This window comes from Pelmatolapia mariae, linkage group LG14 (assembly GCF_036321145.2).
Source record: "Pelmatolapia mariae isolate MD_Pm_ZW linkage group LG14, Pm_UMD_F_2, whole genome shotgun sequence".
Classification (NCBI taxonomy): Eukaryota; Metazoa; Chordata; class Actinopteri; order Cichliformes; family Cichlidae; genus Pelmatolapia; species Pelmatolapia mariae.
In genome coordinates this window covers 4,664,788-4,685,000 of record NC_086239.1, presented here as the reverse complement: position 1 = coordinate 4,685,000, position 20,213 = coordinate 4,664,788, and the positions used below count along the sequence as shown (strand labels likewise).

General features: G+C 38.3%; 3 protein-coding genes across 7 annotated transcripts in view; 1 reads left to right on the top strand and 2 right to left on the bottom strand.

Moving 5' to 3' along the window:
• Positions 1–3,453, bottom strand: part of omgb (oligodendrocyte myelin glycoprotein b) — a 10,609-nt gene extending 7,156 nt beyond the window's left edge. The window contains exon 1 of the mRNA XM_063492953.1: positions 3,323–3,453. Coding sequence (XP_063349023.1) covers positions 3,323–3,342 — 20 coding nt within the window. The 5' untranslated portion in view covers positions 3,343–3,453. The remainder of the gene's footprint in view (positions 1–3,322) is intronic.
• Positions 1–20,213, top strand: part of nf1a (neurofibromin 1a) — a 127,124-nt gene that overhangs the window by 91,308 nt on the left and 15,603 nt on the right. For all 3 annotated transcript variants that reach the window (XM_063494311.1, XM_063494312.1, XM_063494310.1), the window contains 11 exons: positions 9,673–10,105; positions 10,237–10,577; positions 11,689–11,891; positions 14,698–14,891; positions 14,972–15,112; positions 18,346–18,625; positions 18,806–19,020; positions 19,183–19,244; positions 19,332–19,473; positions 19,739–19,840; positions 20,070–20,210. In XM_063494311.1, the coding sequence (XP_063350381.1) occupies positions 9,673–10,105; positions 10,237–10,577; positions 11,689–11,891; positions 14,698–14,891; positions 14,972–15,112; positions 18,346–18,625; positions 18,806–19,020; positions 19,183–19,244; positions 19,332–19,473; positions 19,739–19,840; positions 20,070–20,210 (2,254 nt within the window). The remainder of the gene's footprint in view (positions 1–9,672; positions 10,106–10,236; positions 10,578–11,688; positions 11,892–14,697; positions 14,892–14,971; positions 15,113–18,345; positions 18,626–18,805; positions 19,021–19,182; positions 19,245–19,331; positions 19,474–19,738; positions 19,841–20,069; positions 20,211–20,213) is intronic.
• LOC134641769 (uncharacterized) lies at positions 7,700–16,864 on the bottom strand. 3 transcript variants are annotated; one of them, XM_063494315.1, is made up of 3 exons: positions 16,712–16,864; positions 9,294–9,493; positions 7,700–9,132 (listed from the first exon to the last, which is right to left on the bottom strand). In XM_063494315.1, the coding sequence occupies exon 3, from the start codon at positions 9,094–9,096 to the stop codon at positions 8,446–8,448; it is 651 nt and encodes a 216-aa protein (XP_063350385.1). In that variant the 5' UTR covers positions 9,097–9,132; positions 9,294–9,493; positions 16,712–16,864; the 3' UTR covers positions 7,700–8,445. The 3 variants fall into 3 exon arrangements, with proteins under 3 accessions (XP_063350385.1, XP_063350383.1, XP_063350386.1); XM_063494313.1 differs by having other exon boundaries at positions 7,700–9,098; positions 16,712–16,861; XM_063494316.1 differs by having other exon boundaries at positions 7,700–9,098; positions 16,716–16,861.

Sequence of the window (20,213 nt, the reverse complement as noted above, 5' to 3'; positions counted from 1 at the left end):
GCAAAAGCAAGTGCCTACAGCACTTTTTAACAGTGTATGTACATTCCATAAAGACTCAAGTGAACTATCTATTTACACGTTTGATAAAGTGTACAAGTTTTTGTAATCTCTCACAGTTTTAAAGCAAAATTTAGTTATGTACAGTGCCCATATAGCGATTATAAAATCAGTTTCCTGATTTCCGTCTGTATGAATAGCCAATGATACAATGTATAACTTCAGAACCTGACATCCTAGACAAAATCCGACTACAGATTTGGACTCAGCACACTCGATTTAGTATACGACACATGAAATACCACAACTAGCAAACAAAAGTGTTTGTTTTGTGATCCTGTGTTTTAGAAAATCCAAAATAAATTAAACCCTGCACACATAATGTTTGTTTTATAAAGTTCTTAAAGCTGTGTTCTGTACAATCATATCACACTGGAAAGAACAGTTCAAAGGAAACATTAAAAGCCCCAAATTACCTTTACATTCATATCTATGATGAGTATACATAAATCACTTTGCATCATGGTTTGCATTTTCTTTTCAAAGCAAAAGCAAAGCAAATCCCTGTTTTTAAAAATTGTGTAGACCTGTGGAATTTGCTGATTAAAATGAAGCCACTATACATTTACAGGCTAGTAAACGCATCATGACTTGAATTATCATCAGTTTTCAAATTCCAAGGCTACTAAACATGCAGATTAAATATGGCAAGATAATCTGCACTGATCCGTCTAATGCTCCTCGGTTACACTGTTTTCATGAAACAAAGCAGAAATGAACGTTGCGCACACACCAAGCAACTTCTCTCTGCTGAATGTGTAAGAAATAGGTGTTAGTGTGTTAGATTTATGCCTGAATGTTGCAATGTGCTATTAAAACTACAATGCATGCATTCATGCACATGACACAGTAACACAAGATGACTCATAATCTGATGGTAAATAATGTTTTGTGTTCTCTGTACATCTTAGCTCAGGTAATAGGGCAGGTCATCTGCTAATCTGAAGGTTAGGGGTTCCATCCCTAAAGTTTGCATGCCAAATATCCTTTCGCAAGATACTAACCCCACGTTGCTCTCCGATGCATCAGTTGGAGTATGATTGCATGTGAATGTTAGATAGAAAGCACTTGCATAGAAAGAGTTATTTTCTTATATCAAAAGGATATTGATTCTCTTTCAGCTTCCTCACATTTATCCGAATTGCCACACTGTTTTCAGAGAGAAACACTTGTGTGAAACCTGAGCTTAAACTGGAATTTTGAGCCACTAATTTGCGCTGCTCTTGGCACAATGCTGGTTTTTACTGCAGTTAACTGGCTGCATCTTTTTATAAAAATAAAGCACATTCTTAATAGATCCCCCAGCAATTGCGAAATCACAGTAATTTGTCTCACTTAGTAAATCTGTCCCATAGCATCTAAAATTAAATTAATCTTATTTGTTATATTTTACTGTTGTGATACTAGGTAACTAATTTTATCCTGCCTGTTAAGGATTTATATGAGTGCTATCTATCACTTATTCCAGCAGACTATTCTGGAGTGAAATTATACTAAAGACTGCAATATAGCAAAGGACTTTACTAATTAGCACCAGTTGCACAGAACCTTAAGTACTATTATTAATTAATATAGATCTTGAGCTTATATAGCATTCTGTGTTCTTCGTGCAAGGCTATAGTTCAACCAGAAATAGTTTTTATTGCAGCAGTGTGAGGTTCTTATTTCAGCTGTGAATGTAATGAACTGTTGTTAAAAACTAAAAAATATCAGGAGGATATCCAATGAAAATGGGGAAAGGCACTCACAGATAACATTTACCAGAGCTGAGCAACTTTTTTTAAATTATATTGTGTTTTGTCATGAATGGTCAGATGGGCCATCTCAGTGAATTATGGAGTGGAGTTTTCCCCTCCCTTTTCTTAAAGGATGGTCCAGTGTACACTATGCTAAAGGAAGAATTTACCCTCCTTCCCTTATTATTTGGAGAATTGGTACAGCTCTTATTATGGCCATCACACAGATACTTCAGGTCACGTCTGAGTTTCTGTTTTATGATGGTGGCACCTATACTTATACTACCACGCCAGAGAAGTAAAACTTGTAAAGACTTGTAAAGATCAGTAATTAGTCTTTGAAAGCTTTGTGGTTTTATGCAATTTAATTCATTAACACAAAAAGTATTGGATAATTATCAAATGGATAATTGTTAAACATAAAATTGTTTTCTCTTGATATTTTTTAATACCTAGCATTCTAATCAAGAACTTAAATGATGATCAGTATTGCCATATTAAACAAAATGCGGTTGCACAACTAGGTCCATTGCTGACTAAAAACGCCACGCTATGTAAGTGAGAAACAGAAATGGAAAATTAGAATAATGAGGGGTTTTTTGTTTGTCTTTCACAAATGTGATTGTAAAGAAACAACCCAATTGTGAACAATGGAACGATTATCTTAATTATTTAAGAAATTTAAAAAGGTTATTGAAAATGTTTAAAATTATTTCTTTTGATGGTGCAAATTGAGCAGAGAGCTAAAACAATTTATTTGCATTATATTAGTTGTACAAGCTCCACTGTTACTAATGTTGAACTAAATTATAAAAGGCTGCCTGAGAAACATGCTTCTGAGGTTTACATAAGCTTAATTGTTTTTGGAATTAAAGATAAAAAGTAACATTTGCAGAAAGGTTCTGAATGTCATTTAAACGAAACTAAAGCCATAGCGCACCTCCAGATTTTTACATACAATTGTAAGTACAGGAAATTTTATTGGGGGATATTTAGTTTTCTTTCTTTTCTATTGCATATGCCATACTGTGCTAAACGGATATTATTAAGATAGGCATGTATGTACCAGAGCTTGCTTTTGATGTGGCCAAGCGAACTGAGTGATATTTGAAATGAGCCAGATCTTATTCACATGAATGTTAAAATGGAAGCTTCCTGTTCACATCATGGTATGGTATTTATTCACACTGTTACATGACACAGTGTAAATAAAACTGCTTGCTGTGCAATGTTATTATCTGTTAGCAGCAAGATTATTAAAATGCTCCTACATGTAGCGTGTAATTATTATTTTGCATATTCCTACTCTTACTAACACAGAAAACTACAATTATTCAACCTTACTATGTTGTTCTTCAGGTTTTGCTGTAGAAATCATGGTTAACATCACACAATCTCAATTATTTCCGAATGCACTAACAACATGGTTTCCTGTTTTTGTAGTTACCTTTGCTGCTACCAGGAAACCAATGAAGGGTGTTATAACTGGTACCCTACATCTGCTGGATTTGTTTAGAGATCAAGTTCACTTAAGGTTCCATAAGGGCATTGTTCATTTGTTCAGACATATTTTCCATGACTTCAGATTGATTTGACTGATTTGCAGAAAGGTCTTGACGGAGGATTGAATTATTTGTGGACGCAGGGTTGTTAGTTTGCAAGGAGACAGCGGAAACACAGTTTTCAGCAGTCTCTGCGATGTCTACTGTGGTTTTCATTTCAGGACAAACTGCATTAGTCCCATTGCTTTCTGGTCCATCATTTCCATCGACTGTTCGGCCAAATGTGGTCCCCTGGTTTTTATCTCCAAATGTAGTAACTTGAGTCATGTCTTCTAACTCCTCATCTGTTTCCGGAAGCAAGGACAATCTTTTGGACAGTCTTGCAGGTAGAAAGCTGGCTACAGAAATTCGGTTAGGTGGCCTCATTGTTACCTGGCCATTGTTAGCTCCACCCTCTAGAAATGGCGAAGGACCCGCCCAGTCTGTAGTTGATACTTGCTGCTTCTGAAGCTTCTGTTTCCTAATAAAGATGATCAGGAATCCTACCATCATCACTAACAGGGATCCACCTATTAGTCCGGCCACTACTTTACCATGGTTAGTTTTCTTTGTTTCTGAAGGTTCTTGTATTTTCCTTTTTCTGGTATTGTGGATGGATGTTGAAGTTTTGTATAAGCCTGTGGAATGTTTCACATGATCACCTGTAGCTGGACTCATGCTTTCAGACTTGTCTTCTTCAGGTGTGGTAAATGTGTTAGTAGTAGAGATGAGTTTTGTAGACTTCGGTGAAAATGTAGGTGGATAGGGGTTTGTGTGCCTCCTAACGTGTGTGCTTAATGCCTTCTGGCTTTGGGTTGAGTTGATTATCACTGGAGTTACAGTTGTAGGCGTTGCTGGGGTGCCAGTTAGATCTGTCATTGAAGATTTGATGACTGTAGATTGTATTTCTGTTAAGGATTCCATGGAAGTACTGTTTAAGTAAGGCGATGCAGAACTGGTAGGAGCTGGTGCTGTCTTAGTATTAGGTAGGATCGTATTCGAGGGCATTGTTTGACTTCTTCGTTGTGCGTCTTTCGTGGCAGGTATTTTCTCTGAGTATGCCTGAGTATGTGTTGTCAGCTCATTGTGAGAGAATGATTCTACAGTTACCACAGAGCTGAAGACTTCAGTTTGATTAGATGTCACTGCATTGCTTGCTGCCAGTGGCAGCAGCCATATGAACGTGAGGCTTGTAAAATCTGTGGTCATTGCTGTCCTCAGAATGGCTACTGTGTCTCTGAAGCTAGAACAGAGGAAATTATTTTGTCAGAGCACGTAGTCTAAAGCAGTATCATTTGAACAAAGAACGTTTAGTGTTATGCAATATAATATGCTTTAGGAAATGGTTAGTTCCTCAAAACGCTCGTAATCCACCATAGGTTTGAAGGGTACACAATTTACCAGTTTCAAACACTGCTTTTACCATTTTCATCTAATTTACATTTATGTATCCTCTGTTGTTTAATTACATTTTACACATAACATTTAGTTTTTAGGTGTGTGTGTGTGTGTATAGATATAGATAGGTCACTCTTGTCTCAGTTTCACATAATCATCAATTTAAAGTTGTCAAGCTGTGAGTTGGACCCAAAACTGTATCAGTAATCTAGTAATTTAGATTTACATACCAGTGTCTGTACACAGGTGAACACTCCAAGCTGTTGGTTGTGTCCGTCCAGGGTGTATTAAAAGCTGAATATTGCTGTTGCTGTCTGGCAGAGTTTTCCTTAAATGGAAGGAAGTAAGATCTTGGGGGTTGGACAGTTTGTCGCTGCTGAAATTTCGAGACTGATTCTTGCACCACTTACAGGAAGCGTGACACGTGAAATCATTCTCAGTGTCCTATGTTAAATATAGTAGTTCATGTTTCACAACCAAGTCTTGCGTTAAAAATGTTTGCTGAAACAATGCTGAATTAATCTGTAAAATTCTAAAGATTGACTTTTGAAAAGTGTGAATTTTAAATTTTCATGAGTGCTCTTTGGTTTTAAGAAGGAAAAGGCATTCTTTAAGTTTAAATGTCTAGAACAGTAACATATCATAACTGAAATAGCAGCATGGTAGCAGCTCATGTCTTTTTTAGGACATAGTTTGAGTAAGGTAAGGACATTTATAAGCCACACCACTGATGCCTGTGAAAGGTAAACTCACCTTGTTATCATACTGCATTCTCAACCACAAAATCTACAGGATCTGCGATACACAAAAACATACAAACAGAGATCACTTTCCCATGCCCTGACAGGTCAGAGATATTTTGACTGCATAAGGAGGGCATATACAGTCCTGATCAAAAGTTTAAGACCACTTCACTTGAAGAATGGCAAAAAATCATATTTTTGCATGGTTGGATCTTAACACGATTCCAAGTAGAGCATGTAACGTGCAAGAAATGGGACTGAGACAGAACATTTTTTTGAGCATGCAATTTATTGAAAACAACACTTAAACTGAAACAGGCTGTTTTACAGCTGATCAAAGGTTTAGGACGCACGTGCACATAGGACATAGCCAGCAGCCGTTTGACGCCCCTGCACTTCCCGAAGCTCCATTGTTCCACTGAAGGAAAAAGCACCCCAAACCATTATGACACCCCCTCCACTGTGGCGCATAGAAAACATCTCAGGTGGGATCTGCTTGTCATGCCAGTAACGTTTTTGAAGCCCTTCAGCCTCAGATGCCGTCTGATGGTTATGAGGCTGCAGTCTGCACCAGTAACGGCCTTAATTTGGGTCGAGGATTGTCCAGTGTCTTGACGGACAGCCAATTGGATCCTCCAGCTCAGTGCTCGTGAAATTTTTGGGGGGTCTTCCACTTGACGTTTTGGTTCCATAACCCTAAGGATCATTTAAGAAATTCCAAATGACCGTCTTACTGGGTCCCACCTCGGCAGTGATGTTGCGCTGAGAGAGACCCTGCTTATGCAGTTCAACAACCCCACGTTCAAAAAGGGAAAGTTTTTTTGCCTTTGCCATCAGAACGTCATAACAGTCTGACTACCTGACAGAAGATGACAATGAATCCACATTTTTGCACAGATTTGGCTTTTTTAAGGCATGTGGTCCTAAACTTTTGATCAGCTGTAAAATAGCCTGTTTCAATTTAAGCATTGTTTTCAATAAATTGCATGCTCAAAAAAAAAAAGCCTCACTCCCATTTCTTCTTGTTTTATGTTGAAGCTCTATTTGGATCCTTGTTAAGATCCAACCATGCAAAAATATGACTCTTTTTTTTTTTTTTTTTGCCATTTTTCAAGTACAAAACAGTTCAATACAGTTCTGTATTTATAACAGGAATGTGTGGGGTTTTGGGTTACTGACAGGTGTGTGGCTTGTACATGTTATTTAATCAAGCAGAATAACAGTTCTATAAGTAGTCACTGTTGTGGCCTGTTCTGTTGTCGAATGATTATATAGTATAGATCTTTAAAAATTTTAAGAATAATAATTGCCATTGCACAAATACATTTTGGATTTTCTGTAATCCACACAGGGTCAAAAGTATATATATATATATAAGCTCAAAGTGGTGTCTTTTAACAAGACATTGTAGTTTGTATTTGTCAGCATAAAAGAAATAGCTTGATAGTACTTATTTCATTGACCAATACTCTATGAGTCCAAGAAACTATTGATTTTCCAAAGCTGGTAAGATCTCTTGGAGCCTTTGTATGGATGTGCAGATTTCAAGAAGTTGAAATCTGTTGAAACTGTTTTACAAAAGTTATTTGGATGTGTCACCACTTTGCCAAGCTCTTGAAAAACACCCAAATTGTCACTTGTTAATGGCTACCAAAAGCATCTGGTCTAGGTGCAACTAAGGAACATGTAGCCAAATATTAGTGGGGGGTGTATGTATATATTTGAACTTGTGTGCACATTTTTGGTCATGTATGATTATGAAATCCAAAATAAATTCTACTGTACATCCAATTCTTGTTTTTGTTTTTTTGTTTTTGTGTGTGTGTGTGTGTGTGTGTGTGTGTGTGTGTGTGTGTGTGTGTGTGTGTGTGTGTATGTGTTTTTCTTTTAGTCCTTGAAGGTATATTGATGACACTCAGTCGACCAGGGAAAAACAACAATGGAAAGAAATCATTTAAAGCTCAAAATTACCATGACGAGTGTATGGAAACTTTTGACCACAACTCTGTGTGTGTGTGTGTGTATAGGGCTCATAATTGACAAATATTGATTTGACTCATGAAACACTGACACAATACAAAGGTCAATTTATTTAAAAACTGGCAAATATTACAAGTATTTAAGTTATAACCAATAATTAAATTGTTGAAAATTCATTTAAAAGATTAGACATAGCTGAAACAGATTCAGAGTTCAGTTTCCAGCATTTCTACTATCAATTTAGCCCATTATCTCTTCAAAACTGTGAATGTATGTTGACCTTCTTTTTGTTAATCTGCTTTTTGTTCATTATGTAAGTTATTATGCTATGTTATGTTACTTATGCAAATCATGCGCACAACAAATATGGACCATGTTATGTGTTTAAAAGTTATGATTTCTTTCTTTCGTTCTTTCTTTCTGTTTTAATTGAACACTCAGGACCAGGCTTTAAAGATTTACTACGAGATATAGAACTATGTAACATGTTAGAGATATCCTTATCTAAGCAAAAACTATGCTTTTTGGTGTGTGCACCCAAAGCTCTTTATTCTGTCAGCACTAATGTAGTAAATTGTATATGATGCCCTACATTTAACAAGATGAAAATAAACAGGAATAGTGATGCAACAACAAAATTATCAGTTTATTAACCAAATTTCCATTCTCACTTTGTTGACTGCCTTCAGCAAATAAGAAAACAGTCACCACTCTATTATAGCTTTTTCTTTCCTTGTGTCCGTTTCATAAATGCGTTTGAAAGACTTTCAAAGTTATTTATTTCTGTCCAAAAAAAGATCAAAATAAAAATAAAAAAAAATCTCCATTAATATAATTAGTTTATTTTATTTTATATTTGTCCATGATTTAACAATTGGTGCATCTCTGTTGGAAAGGATATGATTGAAACAAGCCAAGTTAATATATTTTAAATCAGCTAAACTGATTAGTTGTGTATGTGACTGGATTTACTGAAGTGGGGTTACCTCCTTACACAACAAGGGGCATGTCTTCTAAATCCCTGGGAATCTCCAAACAGGAGTCCTTGAAGTTGGAGCTGTGCATATGACTTTGATCGTCCTCAGGATCAAACGCTATTGCCATTGCCCCTTCCTTGAGTCCTGCCCCATCGTCATCCATTGTCCCTTTTGTTTCAGCCTGCCTCTCTTCCTCCGTCTTGTCTTCTTTCACCTCCTCAAGCATGACACTGGCATCATATGGTCCAACCAGGCCTGCAATCTCTGGTTGGTCTGTGCCCCAGTAGCCTGTACTGCTTACTAAGTCCATGTTGGACCGTGAGGTTCGAGGGCCATAAACCTGGCGCTGAAGGCTGCAGACCTGGCATGCCAGTACCACAGTAGCAGCCAGCAAGCACACAATGAGACCTCCAGCTGAACTTATAGCAATCAGACCCATCTCAGTGTCAACCAAGCAGTCACCACGAGTGCCATTGATGGAGTTTTTGTCTTCACTTGTTCTGAGGGTAGTACTCACAGCAAGTGTGGGGCTGCTTCTTTGGTCTTGTGAATAGTCTTGTGAATATATTTGAGTTGTTGAAAGGACTGCGTCAGCACCGACAGGGCAGAGTGGCAGGTGGTTGAGCAGGAGAAACAGCCAAAGAGTTTTTGCACCTTCCATCATCTCTGAAATTCAGAAACTGTTTTAGAAAAAGTAAAGCTGGAAAAAAATGTAGAACGTTACTCCAGAATGCCACTACAAGAGCTCATGATCAGAAGGTTGTTTGAACAGTTCTAGTTAAATTGATTTTTTTTTTAAAGGAAATGCTTGACTTTTGCACTTTTAATATGATTCAAAGATGCTGCATGACAAATTCTTACCTGAAGTAGTCCTATGGAGGTCTTGGGGAAGAAATGGCACGTGACACCTGCTGCAAACTGACTGTTGAGATGGTCTGAAGTCACTTCCTGACCCCTCTGTCTGCTGGGGGTTTTTTTGTCTTTTGGTTTGTTTGTTTTTTTTGCAGAGGGCGTGATTATTTCAGAGCCTTGGGTTTGATACCACAGAGGCTTGCAGGGCTCTTACAAAAAAGGACAGACAAAAAGAAGCAATCTTTTTCAGAAATGAAGCTTTTCAGAGTTCAATCACATAGAATGCTATGAACAATTTAAGCCTCACATTTATACAACTGATCCAAAAAATAAAACTATAGAATATTTCGTATTTAACCATAATGGATTTTTTCCCCCTTTTCTTTAGGTTCAAAACGGGCCAGATCAATGGTGACCTGCTCATCTACCATGTCCTTCTCACCCTCAAACCCTACTATGCTAAGCCCTATGAGATAGTGGTAGACTTAACACATGTTGGACCCAGCAATCGTTTCAAGACTGACTTCCTCTCTAAGTGGTTTGTCGTCTTTCCTGGCTTTGCATATGAGAATGTAGCAGCTGTTTATGTCTACAACTGCAACACTTGGGTAAGAGAGTACACCAAGTATCATGAGCGGCTGCTGACAGGCCTAAAAGGGAGCAAGCGGCTCCAGTTCATTGATTCTCCAGCTAAGCTGGCAGAGCACATTGAACCTGACCAACAGAAGCTGCCTGCAGCCACACTGATACTGGAGGAAGACCTTAAAGTGTTCCACAATGCCCTCAAACTGGCCCACAAAGATACCAAGGTCTCAATTAAGGTAAGGTTTCAGCCAGTGAACTTGCACTAAAAATTAGCAATATATAAATATTACCACTAAATAAACATATTAAATCACTAAAATCGTAACAGAGGTGTATCTTTAACCATCTTTATTTTCTTCTTGACCAGGTGGGTTCAACAGCCGTTCAGGTGACCTCAGCTGAGCGCACCCGCGTCCTTGGCCAGCCTGTCTTCCTCAACGATGTATATTATGCCTCCGAGATTGAGGAGATTTGCCTTGTGGATGAGAGTCAGTTCACCCTCACCATGGCCAACCAGGGCACACCCCTCACTTTCATGCACCAGGAGTGTGATGCCATAGTTCAGTCTATCATCCATATCCGGACACGCTGGGAGTTGTCGCAGCCTGACTCCATCCCTCAGCACACTAAAATCCGACCAAAAGATGTGCCTGGCACTCTCCTCAACATTGCTCTTCTCAACCTGGGCAGTTCTGACCCCAGCCTCAGGTCTGTCCTGTAGGGTCATTGTTTTTGTTATTCTAGGCCAAATTCTTTGGCTTTATGGGGAATAAAGTAGGTCTGTAAAAATAACAAAGAATGTGTTTAATTTAAAATATAACTGAGATTTTTTGCTTCGGAACCAATGACACATGAATATTTGAGCATACTTTAGGTTTAAAGTTTAGACTTTGTATAAAGGTTGCTGGAAGTAAACCTAATGCAGAAGCACCTTAAACTTGCTTTCTTTCTAATGACCAGCCATTAGTCACTCCTGGTTGTATAAATGTTTGATAAAACAACCCTATTGCTCACATGTCTATGAAAACATAAATTTAAGGTACTACAATGTATGAATACATTGTGTTTACTTCCTAAATTATAGCCCCATGTAGATGAAAATTAGATCATAAAACTGATACAAAGCAAAAACTATAGCAGTGGTCAAAAAACTCAGTGCTTCAAAGTCAAATTTCAGAAACCAGTAGTTAACTGGATTAGCGATACATTCATTTTTATATACACTGTGTTTAAGGTATAAAGGTTTAGTTCAACCACCCCTCATTTCTTTGTTTTCCTTGAAAGAACCAGACATGAGCAATCTTGAGCAATCGTTTTCTGGGCTTTCTTAATGTCTTCTTAATGGCACCTTTTTTACTTACATACTTACTTTTAGTCTAGTCCTTGTACATCAGAAAAGTATTCCTGAAGACTACTTGAAGAAATTACAAGAAAGCTTCCCTAAAAGTGGTTTTGTTAAAGAATATGGGTGGACCAAAACACTGTTTTGCCTGTATTTTACTCACTAGCTCACTGCATCTATTTCCCATTTAACTAGCAAAATATAAAGAAATGAGGGATAGCTCAAGACTTTTGCACAGTACTGTACACTTTGAACATGAGCCTAAATATTTTTGATCTAATGCAAGTGGTTCAGTTTCAAAGGAAAAATGAGAACATTTTAGCACATCTTATTGTCTTTCCAATTTTCAGTTGAGCTTCACTGACCTGAAATAAAACTTTTGATCTACTCATTTACAACACCTATGTTTTTCAACTCAAACCTGTAAAAGTAAAGACTAAAACTGTTTTTACACTGACTTATCTGTTTCATATCCAGATCTGCAGCTTACAACCTATTGTGTGCTTTGACCTGCACCTTTAATCTGAAGATAGAGGGCCAGCTGCTGGAGACATCAGGCCTCTGCATCCCAGCCAACAATACACTCTTTATAGTTTCCATCAGCAAAACTCTGGCAGCCAATGAACCTCATCTGACTCTGGAGTTTCTGGAGGAGTGCATCTCAGGCTTCAGCAAGTCTAGTAAGTCTGCTTACCGTCGTACTGGTTACCATACATAAGCTCTCACATACACTCAGTCATGAAACTGCATCAGTTTATTATTCAAAGATGTTACCTCTCTAAATGGAATAGATACATTGTACTCATACCGCCACCAGCTCACCTCACTGAAATGCATAAAGTTGTTGGGTTTTTTGTTTCTTTTTTTACATAACTGTGGTGGGGAGGGGAGCGTTTGGGAATGACAATATGGTTTATGATTTTATGTAGATGCTGAAGTGCACAGTGGACAAAGGTCGCCAACTTTCTGTAGAGTCAATCGCTACATACCTCCAAACTTCATGAGGCCTTCAAATTAGCTCAAGAACATTGCACAAAAAGCTTCATGGAATAGGTTTTCATGGCAGAGCAGCTGCATCCAAGCCAAGTGTAAGGCAAAGGTTTGGATGCAGTGGTGTAAATCACACAGCCACTGGACTCTAGAGCAGTAAACACTTGTTTTGGCAATCCGATTGACGAATCTCGGTTTGGCAGCTGCCAGGAGAAAGATACTGACTGCACTGTGCCAAGTATTAAGTTTGGTGGACGTTGATTGTGGTGTTGTTGTTTTTCAAGAGCTGTGCTCAGGCCCCTAGTTCCAGTAAAAGCAGCTCTTCATTTGTGAGCTTCATTTCATTGATTCAGCATACAAAGACATTTAGGGCATTTTCATGCTCACAACTTTGTGGGAACAGTCTGGTTTGGGGATGGACCTTCCTATTCTAACATGACTGTGCACCAGGGCACAGAGCAAGCTCCATAAGGACATGGGTGAGTGAGTTTAGTGTGGAAGAACTCAACTGGCATGAACATGGTCCTGATCTCAAAACTATAGAGCACCTTTACAATGAAATGGAGCAGAGACTGTGACCCAGACCCAGACAGAATGATTAAAAAAAATGTCCATAAACACACTCCTAAACTTTGTGGAAATACTTCCAAGAAGATTTCAAGTTGTTATAGATGCAAAAAGTGGATTGACATCATATTAAACCCTATGGATTAAGAACGAGATATCACTACTAAAGTAAAATGAAGTCCTCGTCATGCTTTTAATATTATATATATTACCTCCCTCTGTCCTGTCTGGGACTCTCTCCAGCATTGGTCCCACATTGCTATCTGTCATCAACAGTTCAGTGACACATGGTCATGTTCTATCCTGTTTTAAACATGCAGAGGTCACTCCTCCATTGAAGAAACAAAATCTTGAATCCAGCTCTACTAGTAATTATTTTAAGCCTATTTCAATAGGCCATTTATAAGCAAATTACTAGAAAAAATAGTGGAAAATCAGTTCTGATCTTTACTATGCAGATGACATATTTTTACCCTTTTCAGTCGGGCTTTCAGAGGCAGCGTTCCACTGAGACCGCTCCTTTGAAGGTCTGTAATGATCTTCTAATGGCTTCTGATGCAGGGAATTGTTCTGTGATCATTTTGTTTGGTCATAGCGCAGCCTTTGATACCATTGGAAACAAATTCCTACTTAATAGGCTTAAAGCTTTAGCTGGTGTATATGGCTCTGCCAGAGAAAGAAAGCCAGAATGGTTTTCTTCATACTTATCTGATAGGACCTTCTTTGTTAGAACAGACAAGTTCTCCTCTAACATTTCCTTCCTAACCTGCGGGGTTCCACAGGGTTCAGTTTTGAGTCCATTATTATTTTCTTTCTACATGCTTTCTTTAGCTTATTTAGTCTTTTAGTGACATTTCTTATCCATTGTATGCCAATCACATTCAGCTGTCATTAGCATACAATGGATAAGCTGTCATGTCTTTTAAGACTCATCTACTGGATAGGTTGTCCACCCTAGTCCACTACTTAACTCAGATTGGCTCTCTATCTATTACCTTGTTTTAAACACCAACAAGACTGAGACCGTGATTGCAGCTCCTCTTGAACTACATTCTAAAGTCAGTCAGGTTCTTGCTTCTTTCTGTCCTTGGAGTAATATTTGAGTTGCATGTAAAACCTTTGTCTGGTTCCTGTTTCTTTCATTTAAGGTACATTTCTAAATTGCAACATATGGTCTCCTCAGCTGAACTGGAAAAAAGTTTTTTCCTGCATTTGTGTCCTCACGTTAGTTTAGTGTAATGCTCTGTTTAACAGCTTGGACAAATCATCCCTTTTTCACCTCCAAGCTATACAAAGTGCTTCACCCAGATTGCTAACACGTTCTAGCAAGCGTGCTCACATTACTCCTGTTTTATGTTCTCTACATCGGCTCGCAAATAGATTTTAGATTTCATTTTAAAATTCTTGTTTTAGCATACAGAGCACCAAATGGCCAGGCCCCAGATTATTTATCTCAGCTTCTTACAAAATACACTGCTGCTCGTTGTCCACGTTCACCGACTCCAAGTCGGTTGGTTGTTCCCCGTACAGAGCCTTTCAGTCTGTGGCACCAAGGCTGTGGATCAGTGTACCACCACAACTGTGTTTGGTTGACTCTGCTGATTCTTTTAAAAAAAACATTTCTGTTTAATCCGGCTTTCTGTTCAGAAATTTATTTATTTATTTACTTATTTTAATTGATTAATTTATTTTAAAGCCACCTGTTAACTTTGCTGTATTTTATTAAATATTTTGTATTGTCTATTTTGGCACCTAATATTCTTGTTTATTTAGCCTGTTGTTACCCGCTGTCTGTGAAAAGTGCTTAATAAATAAACTTAAGTTCATAAGTGTGTGAAGACAGGACCATTGACTATTTTTGGCAATATAGTAATATATTATTAACATTAAAATAAACTGTAAGGTCTAAGTGCTGCTGTTCTCTTGCAGGCATCGAGCTGAAGCATCTCTGCTTGGAGTACATGACACCCTGGCTGCTCAACCTGGTCCGCTTCTGTAAGCACAATGACGATGCCAAGCGCCAGCGGGTCACTGCCATTTTGGACAAACTCATCACCATGACAATAAATGAAAAACAGATGTATCCCTCTATCCAGGCTAAGATCTGGGGCAGCCTGGGCCAGGTAAGTTTACCCACCCACTCAGTAGCTAAATAAGTACATGTGTCTCTTGGATTCTGGCCTTTTAACCATCTCATCTTCAGATAACAGACCTGCTGGATGTGGTCTTAGACAGCTTTATTAAGACCAGTGCCACAGGAGGCCTGGGTTCCATCAAAGCAGAGGTTATGGCTGATACTGCAGTGGCTCTAGCCTCAGGAAATGTCAAATTGGTCTCCAACAAGGTGAGAGCACATTGGCAACTAATACACACAGAAAATAATCATGTTGAATCATGTTGCAACTCGTGGAGAGGATTTAATGGTATTGATGATGGAAAGTGACTTGGGGTTCTGTTAAATGAGCAGAGCAGTGTGTTTGAGTAAACAACTGATCAATTAAAGCGGTTGTAAAAACTAATGCATTATGTTAAACAGGACAAATCCTACATCGTATTTCATACAAACACATATACTCATTATCCTATACATTTTAATATACATAAGAAGTGGACGAAATACTTTATTTTCATAAAGTAATTACTTTTCTTTACAGAACTTTCCTTCATTGCCAAATATCAAAATCAGGTGAAAAAGAGAAATTCAGTAATTACATACTGTTCCCACTAGGGGCCATTTCTGTGCTGATTCACATCTATTACAAAGAATATTGAAAGAGTTCTGGAAAAATATAAAAGAATAAACGTCCATCAGAAAGAGAGCTTATATATTCTTCCACTTGGGGAACTGCATTGCACTTTCCTGTCATTTGTAAAACTCTTCTCTTTCTGAGCACTGTGCTTTTATTACCTCTGTGCATGCTGCATTGTGATATGCAATATATCACAATGCGTGGCAGATATATATCAATATATAGCATTATTAGCCTTATGCACATCAACTGAGCCAGCTACCCACTGTCTTGAAACTACAGACAGTAGATATGGCACAACGTGGCCAGTACATGATAGCAGTACCCTATCATGTACTGGCCCACAAATTTAACATCAAACCTTCTAGATATAGATATTTACAAACAGACCGACACACACAAACCCTGACCTGGTGTTAACACTTCTTAATAGACTCACTTCTACTTGGTCCAGGTCAGCTCATTTGGTTATGGTTAATTAAGGATATACTATGTTTAAATTATGAATTAATGATTAATGCTTTCAGGCTGCAAGTTTAAAACGTGCTTCTGTGCTGCAACTGGATCTCATACTCTACGTTTTAACTATGTGTGCTACAGTTTTCATTTAGAAGAACAACTGTGCGTAAAGAGCGAAATTTCTCTGCCAGCTACTGGTCAGTCAAAACAGAGAACCTGTAGTTCAGGACAGAAAAACAAATCAACAAAAGCCACCACATCATGTGGCCTAAAAGCAGAAATGCACATGGACATGAGCCAAGGCAACTGACAATTTTTTGCCTTTGTTATGTTTCCACACTGACAACCACAGTGGCCACATGACTTGCATCTTTGGGTTGTCTATCTGTACATGTACACAAGTCCCAATTCAGTTCAATTCAAGTTTATTTATATAATCAAATCGCAACAACAGTTGCCTCAAGGTGCTTTATATTGTAAAGACCCTACAATAATTGTCCCATAGTTTTTAACATCAAATCTTTGGTGGTCAAAGGTTACAGTGACAGTGTCCCTTAAATTCTTAATTATTTTCTTTTTACATCTCAAAGAAATCTCTACAAATTTGGCCAAAGTCTTTAGACTTAAGGAAAAAATCATTAGATTTTGGTGGTCAAGGGCATACTCCTACTCCTACACAGAAACCTAAAATATAAAATATATTTAAATGTTAAAGTCAGTTAATAATTACTTACATACTGATAGAAGAAATAAATCCAGCTGGGATTCACTCTTGATTTGTAGAAGCTAAAGAGACAAACTCATCTAATCACTATCCATTATCTGTGTGCTGTTGTTCCAAATCCAAGCTGCTGTTTGGATAAACAAACACAATATACACAGGCAGACACAAAAGAAAACCCAAGGCCCTGGCTCCGATTATAGCAGACACCATCACTGCACTCAATAGTGGCCATTGTGAAGACTGTTGACTAAGAAAAAATTGATCTTTAAGTTGTAGTATTGTTTTTCTCTGCAGGTTAGTTTGGTCTTACTAAAGTATTGTACTGAATTTGAAAAACTATATATAAAATTGAGCATTGTACATAGCTATTAGACTTTTTACTTGAGTCTTTATCCTGGTGTTATCTGTAGAGTTACAGCATGATGTCATGGCAGTACAGCCTACTGGACACAATGGCTTCTTGTTTGCTGTTCTTGAACTCTTTGTCTCCCAAAACTTGAATAAATGCCATTTTCTAACTGGTTAGAATAGCTGTATAGTCCAGTATGTCAGCTTCATAACCAAAATGATTATTAAGGGTCATGATTAGTATTATTAGTTTACTAGTGATACATTTATTATTAAGTTTGCATTTCCTCTTTAGTGTTGGCTATGGTTAAGCACTCCTATAAAACCATGATTTTACTTGTACAGAGTTCAAAATTTTTGAGAAGTTATTATTAGCTTACGCAAGGAGATCAAGCAGTCAACATTGAGCTCCATTTAAACTAAGTCTTGTTTCATTACATCTTATAAGGCCTTAATGTACAGTTGTGGTTGTGTAAGGATAAAGCTTTTCTACCATTTTCTTTAAATAATCGTTTGATCGCTTGAAATTTTAAAAAGCAGCAAGAGGAAGTGGCTTTCAATGACAATTCCACAGGCTTCTACGGAGAACATAGACATTCACAGACATTCACAATCTGATTGAATATCAACACATTTCTAAAAACGGTTTCTCACGTGGAGATTCCATCTTATGAATCTATGTTGCACAGACTCAAGGACTGCAGGGGAGACGAGGAGGATGGGGAGAGCCCATGGGACTTCCTCTGAGCAAACATTGGATAGTTTTTCATGTCATAAATCAGATCTCATATGCAATACAGTACATTTTACTATTGGGGACTAGATTTCCACTCATTTTTATCTTAACTGTTCTGCTCCTGTGAGTTATTATTTTATTCTATAACAAATTCTGATACCTGCATCAATAACCCTGTACCAACAGACCAAGCTTTATTTATTTGTTTTTTCAACTTTCAGTTCTGAAAAATGGGTGAAAATAAGCAACAAAAAACTGCAAAAGGTTATGTGGCTAGCTAACATCTGTATTCATGTGTCCACTGTAGAAAAAACAATGAATAATAATGGTGTTAATTGAAGGACTCAACTGAGGCAATGTTCAGATAATAGCATATGTGACACCTTGAACTCGGTGACATAATGCTTAGTAGCAGATGCAGCAAACAATGAGCCGAAGCTTTGGAGAGAATAAGGACTTGATCCTGACCTTTAACCCAAATGAGATGCTAAGACATAACCTAAATTGGGCAGTTCAAGACATGCTAGACATAATGATTCTACACCTATTCTTTGTGGTAGGTCATTGGGCGGATGTGTAAGATCATCGACAAGACGTGTCTGTCCCCAACGCCAACACTGGAGCAGCACCTGATGTGGGATGACATTGCCATCTTGGCTCGCTACATGCTCATGTTGTCCTTCAACAACTCTCTAGATGTGGCAGCCCACTTGCCTTATCTGTTCCATGTGGTAACCCTGCTAGTAGCCACTGGGCCTCTGTCCCTCAGGGCCTCCACTCACGGTTTGGTCATCAACATTATCCACTCCCTCTGCACCTGCTCTCAGCTCAACTTCAGTGGTGAGGAAATGTTTGTTTATTTGTTTTCTTCTTTATTGGTCAGTGAATAATGGGAGGTATCTTCATAAAGCTAGATGCATGAGTTTGCATGGCGTGCAGGCACACAATGGACACACAAAACAAAAAGCGAGTAAGCTACTGTGACCTGAAAAAAGAACCATGTTTTTGTGTTGAATACAGAGGAAACAAAGCAGGTTCTGAGGCTGAGTCTGACTGAGTTCTCCCTGCCCAAGTTCTACCTGCTGTTTGGCATCAGCAAAGTCAAATCAGCCGCTGTGATTGCCTTCCGCTCCAGCTACAGAGACCGCTCATTCTCACCAGGCTCTTATGAGAGGGAGACCTTTGCACTGTCCTCCCTCGAAACCGTCACTGAGGCCTTACTGGAAATCATGGAGGTCAGCTGAGAAAATCAGGATTTTTACATGTTTTTGCTTTTTCTCTGCCTTCCTACTACCATTTTTCGTTTAATAAAAAGTTATTATTATAAAATTGACTGTTTGTCTAATTAGTGTATTTAGTTTATTAAATACTGATTGAGTTATGTGTTTTTGGTCCAGGCTTGTATGAGGGACATACCAAGCTGCAAGTGGTTAGACCAGTGGACAGAACTTGCACAAAAGTATGATCTTCTTGTGTTCTATTTTATTTCAGTCAGTTGCATAGATTTTCAGTGTGGAACAGGTATTTATTTGTCTTTGGATTCCAGGTTTGCATTCCAATACAACCCATCTCTTCAGCCCAGAGCACTGGTGGTGTTTGGCTGCATCAGTAAAAGAGTGAGCCATGGCCAGATCAAGCAGATCATTCGAATCCTAAGCAAGGCTAGCCCTCTGCTCAGCATAGACCGGGTGAGGGCCTTGAGTCATTTATCATGCAGTCTGATCCGTGAACAGAACGTGTGTTTCAGTCCTTTACGTGTCTGCATAGACGTTTGTAGAGTAAAGCTGCTTCGCATACACCTGTGAATTTTACTTCACTATCTCTTTGACTTCTTTATTCCGTGCATTGTGTACAGTGTAAACGGCTAACATTTCACTGAAAAATTATGTTTAACATTTTGTTCTTCTACCTTCTTGCTCCTTTTTATTTCACTCACTCTTCTTTTCATTTCAGGGTCTAGAGAGCTGTCTGAAGGGGCCAGACAATTACAACAGCCAAGTATTAATAGAGGCCACAGTCATTGCTCTGACTAAGCTACAACCTCTACTCAGCAAGGTATTCAACTAGTATAGATCTACTTTTTGTCACAGTTGGGAAACCTTTCAGAAATTCACAATTCTGTTCAAAATCAAATTGTTTCAAACTGTTTGATCTTTTCCTTTCTTTTCAACTTGGCAGCTCTGTACAGCATATTGTTATAAAGTAAAACTTTATTGGCTCTTTGTTTATCACTATCCCCTTTGTAATATTAATTAAATTTGTCTTTATTTGTTTAATCTCCCAGGAATCTCCCATGCACAAAGCTCTGTTCTGGGTGGCAATAGCTGTGCTGCAGCTGGATGAAGTCAACCTTTACTCAGCTGGAACGGCCCTGCTGGAGCAGAACCTCCACACTCTGGACACAATGCGTGTTTTCAATGATAAGGTA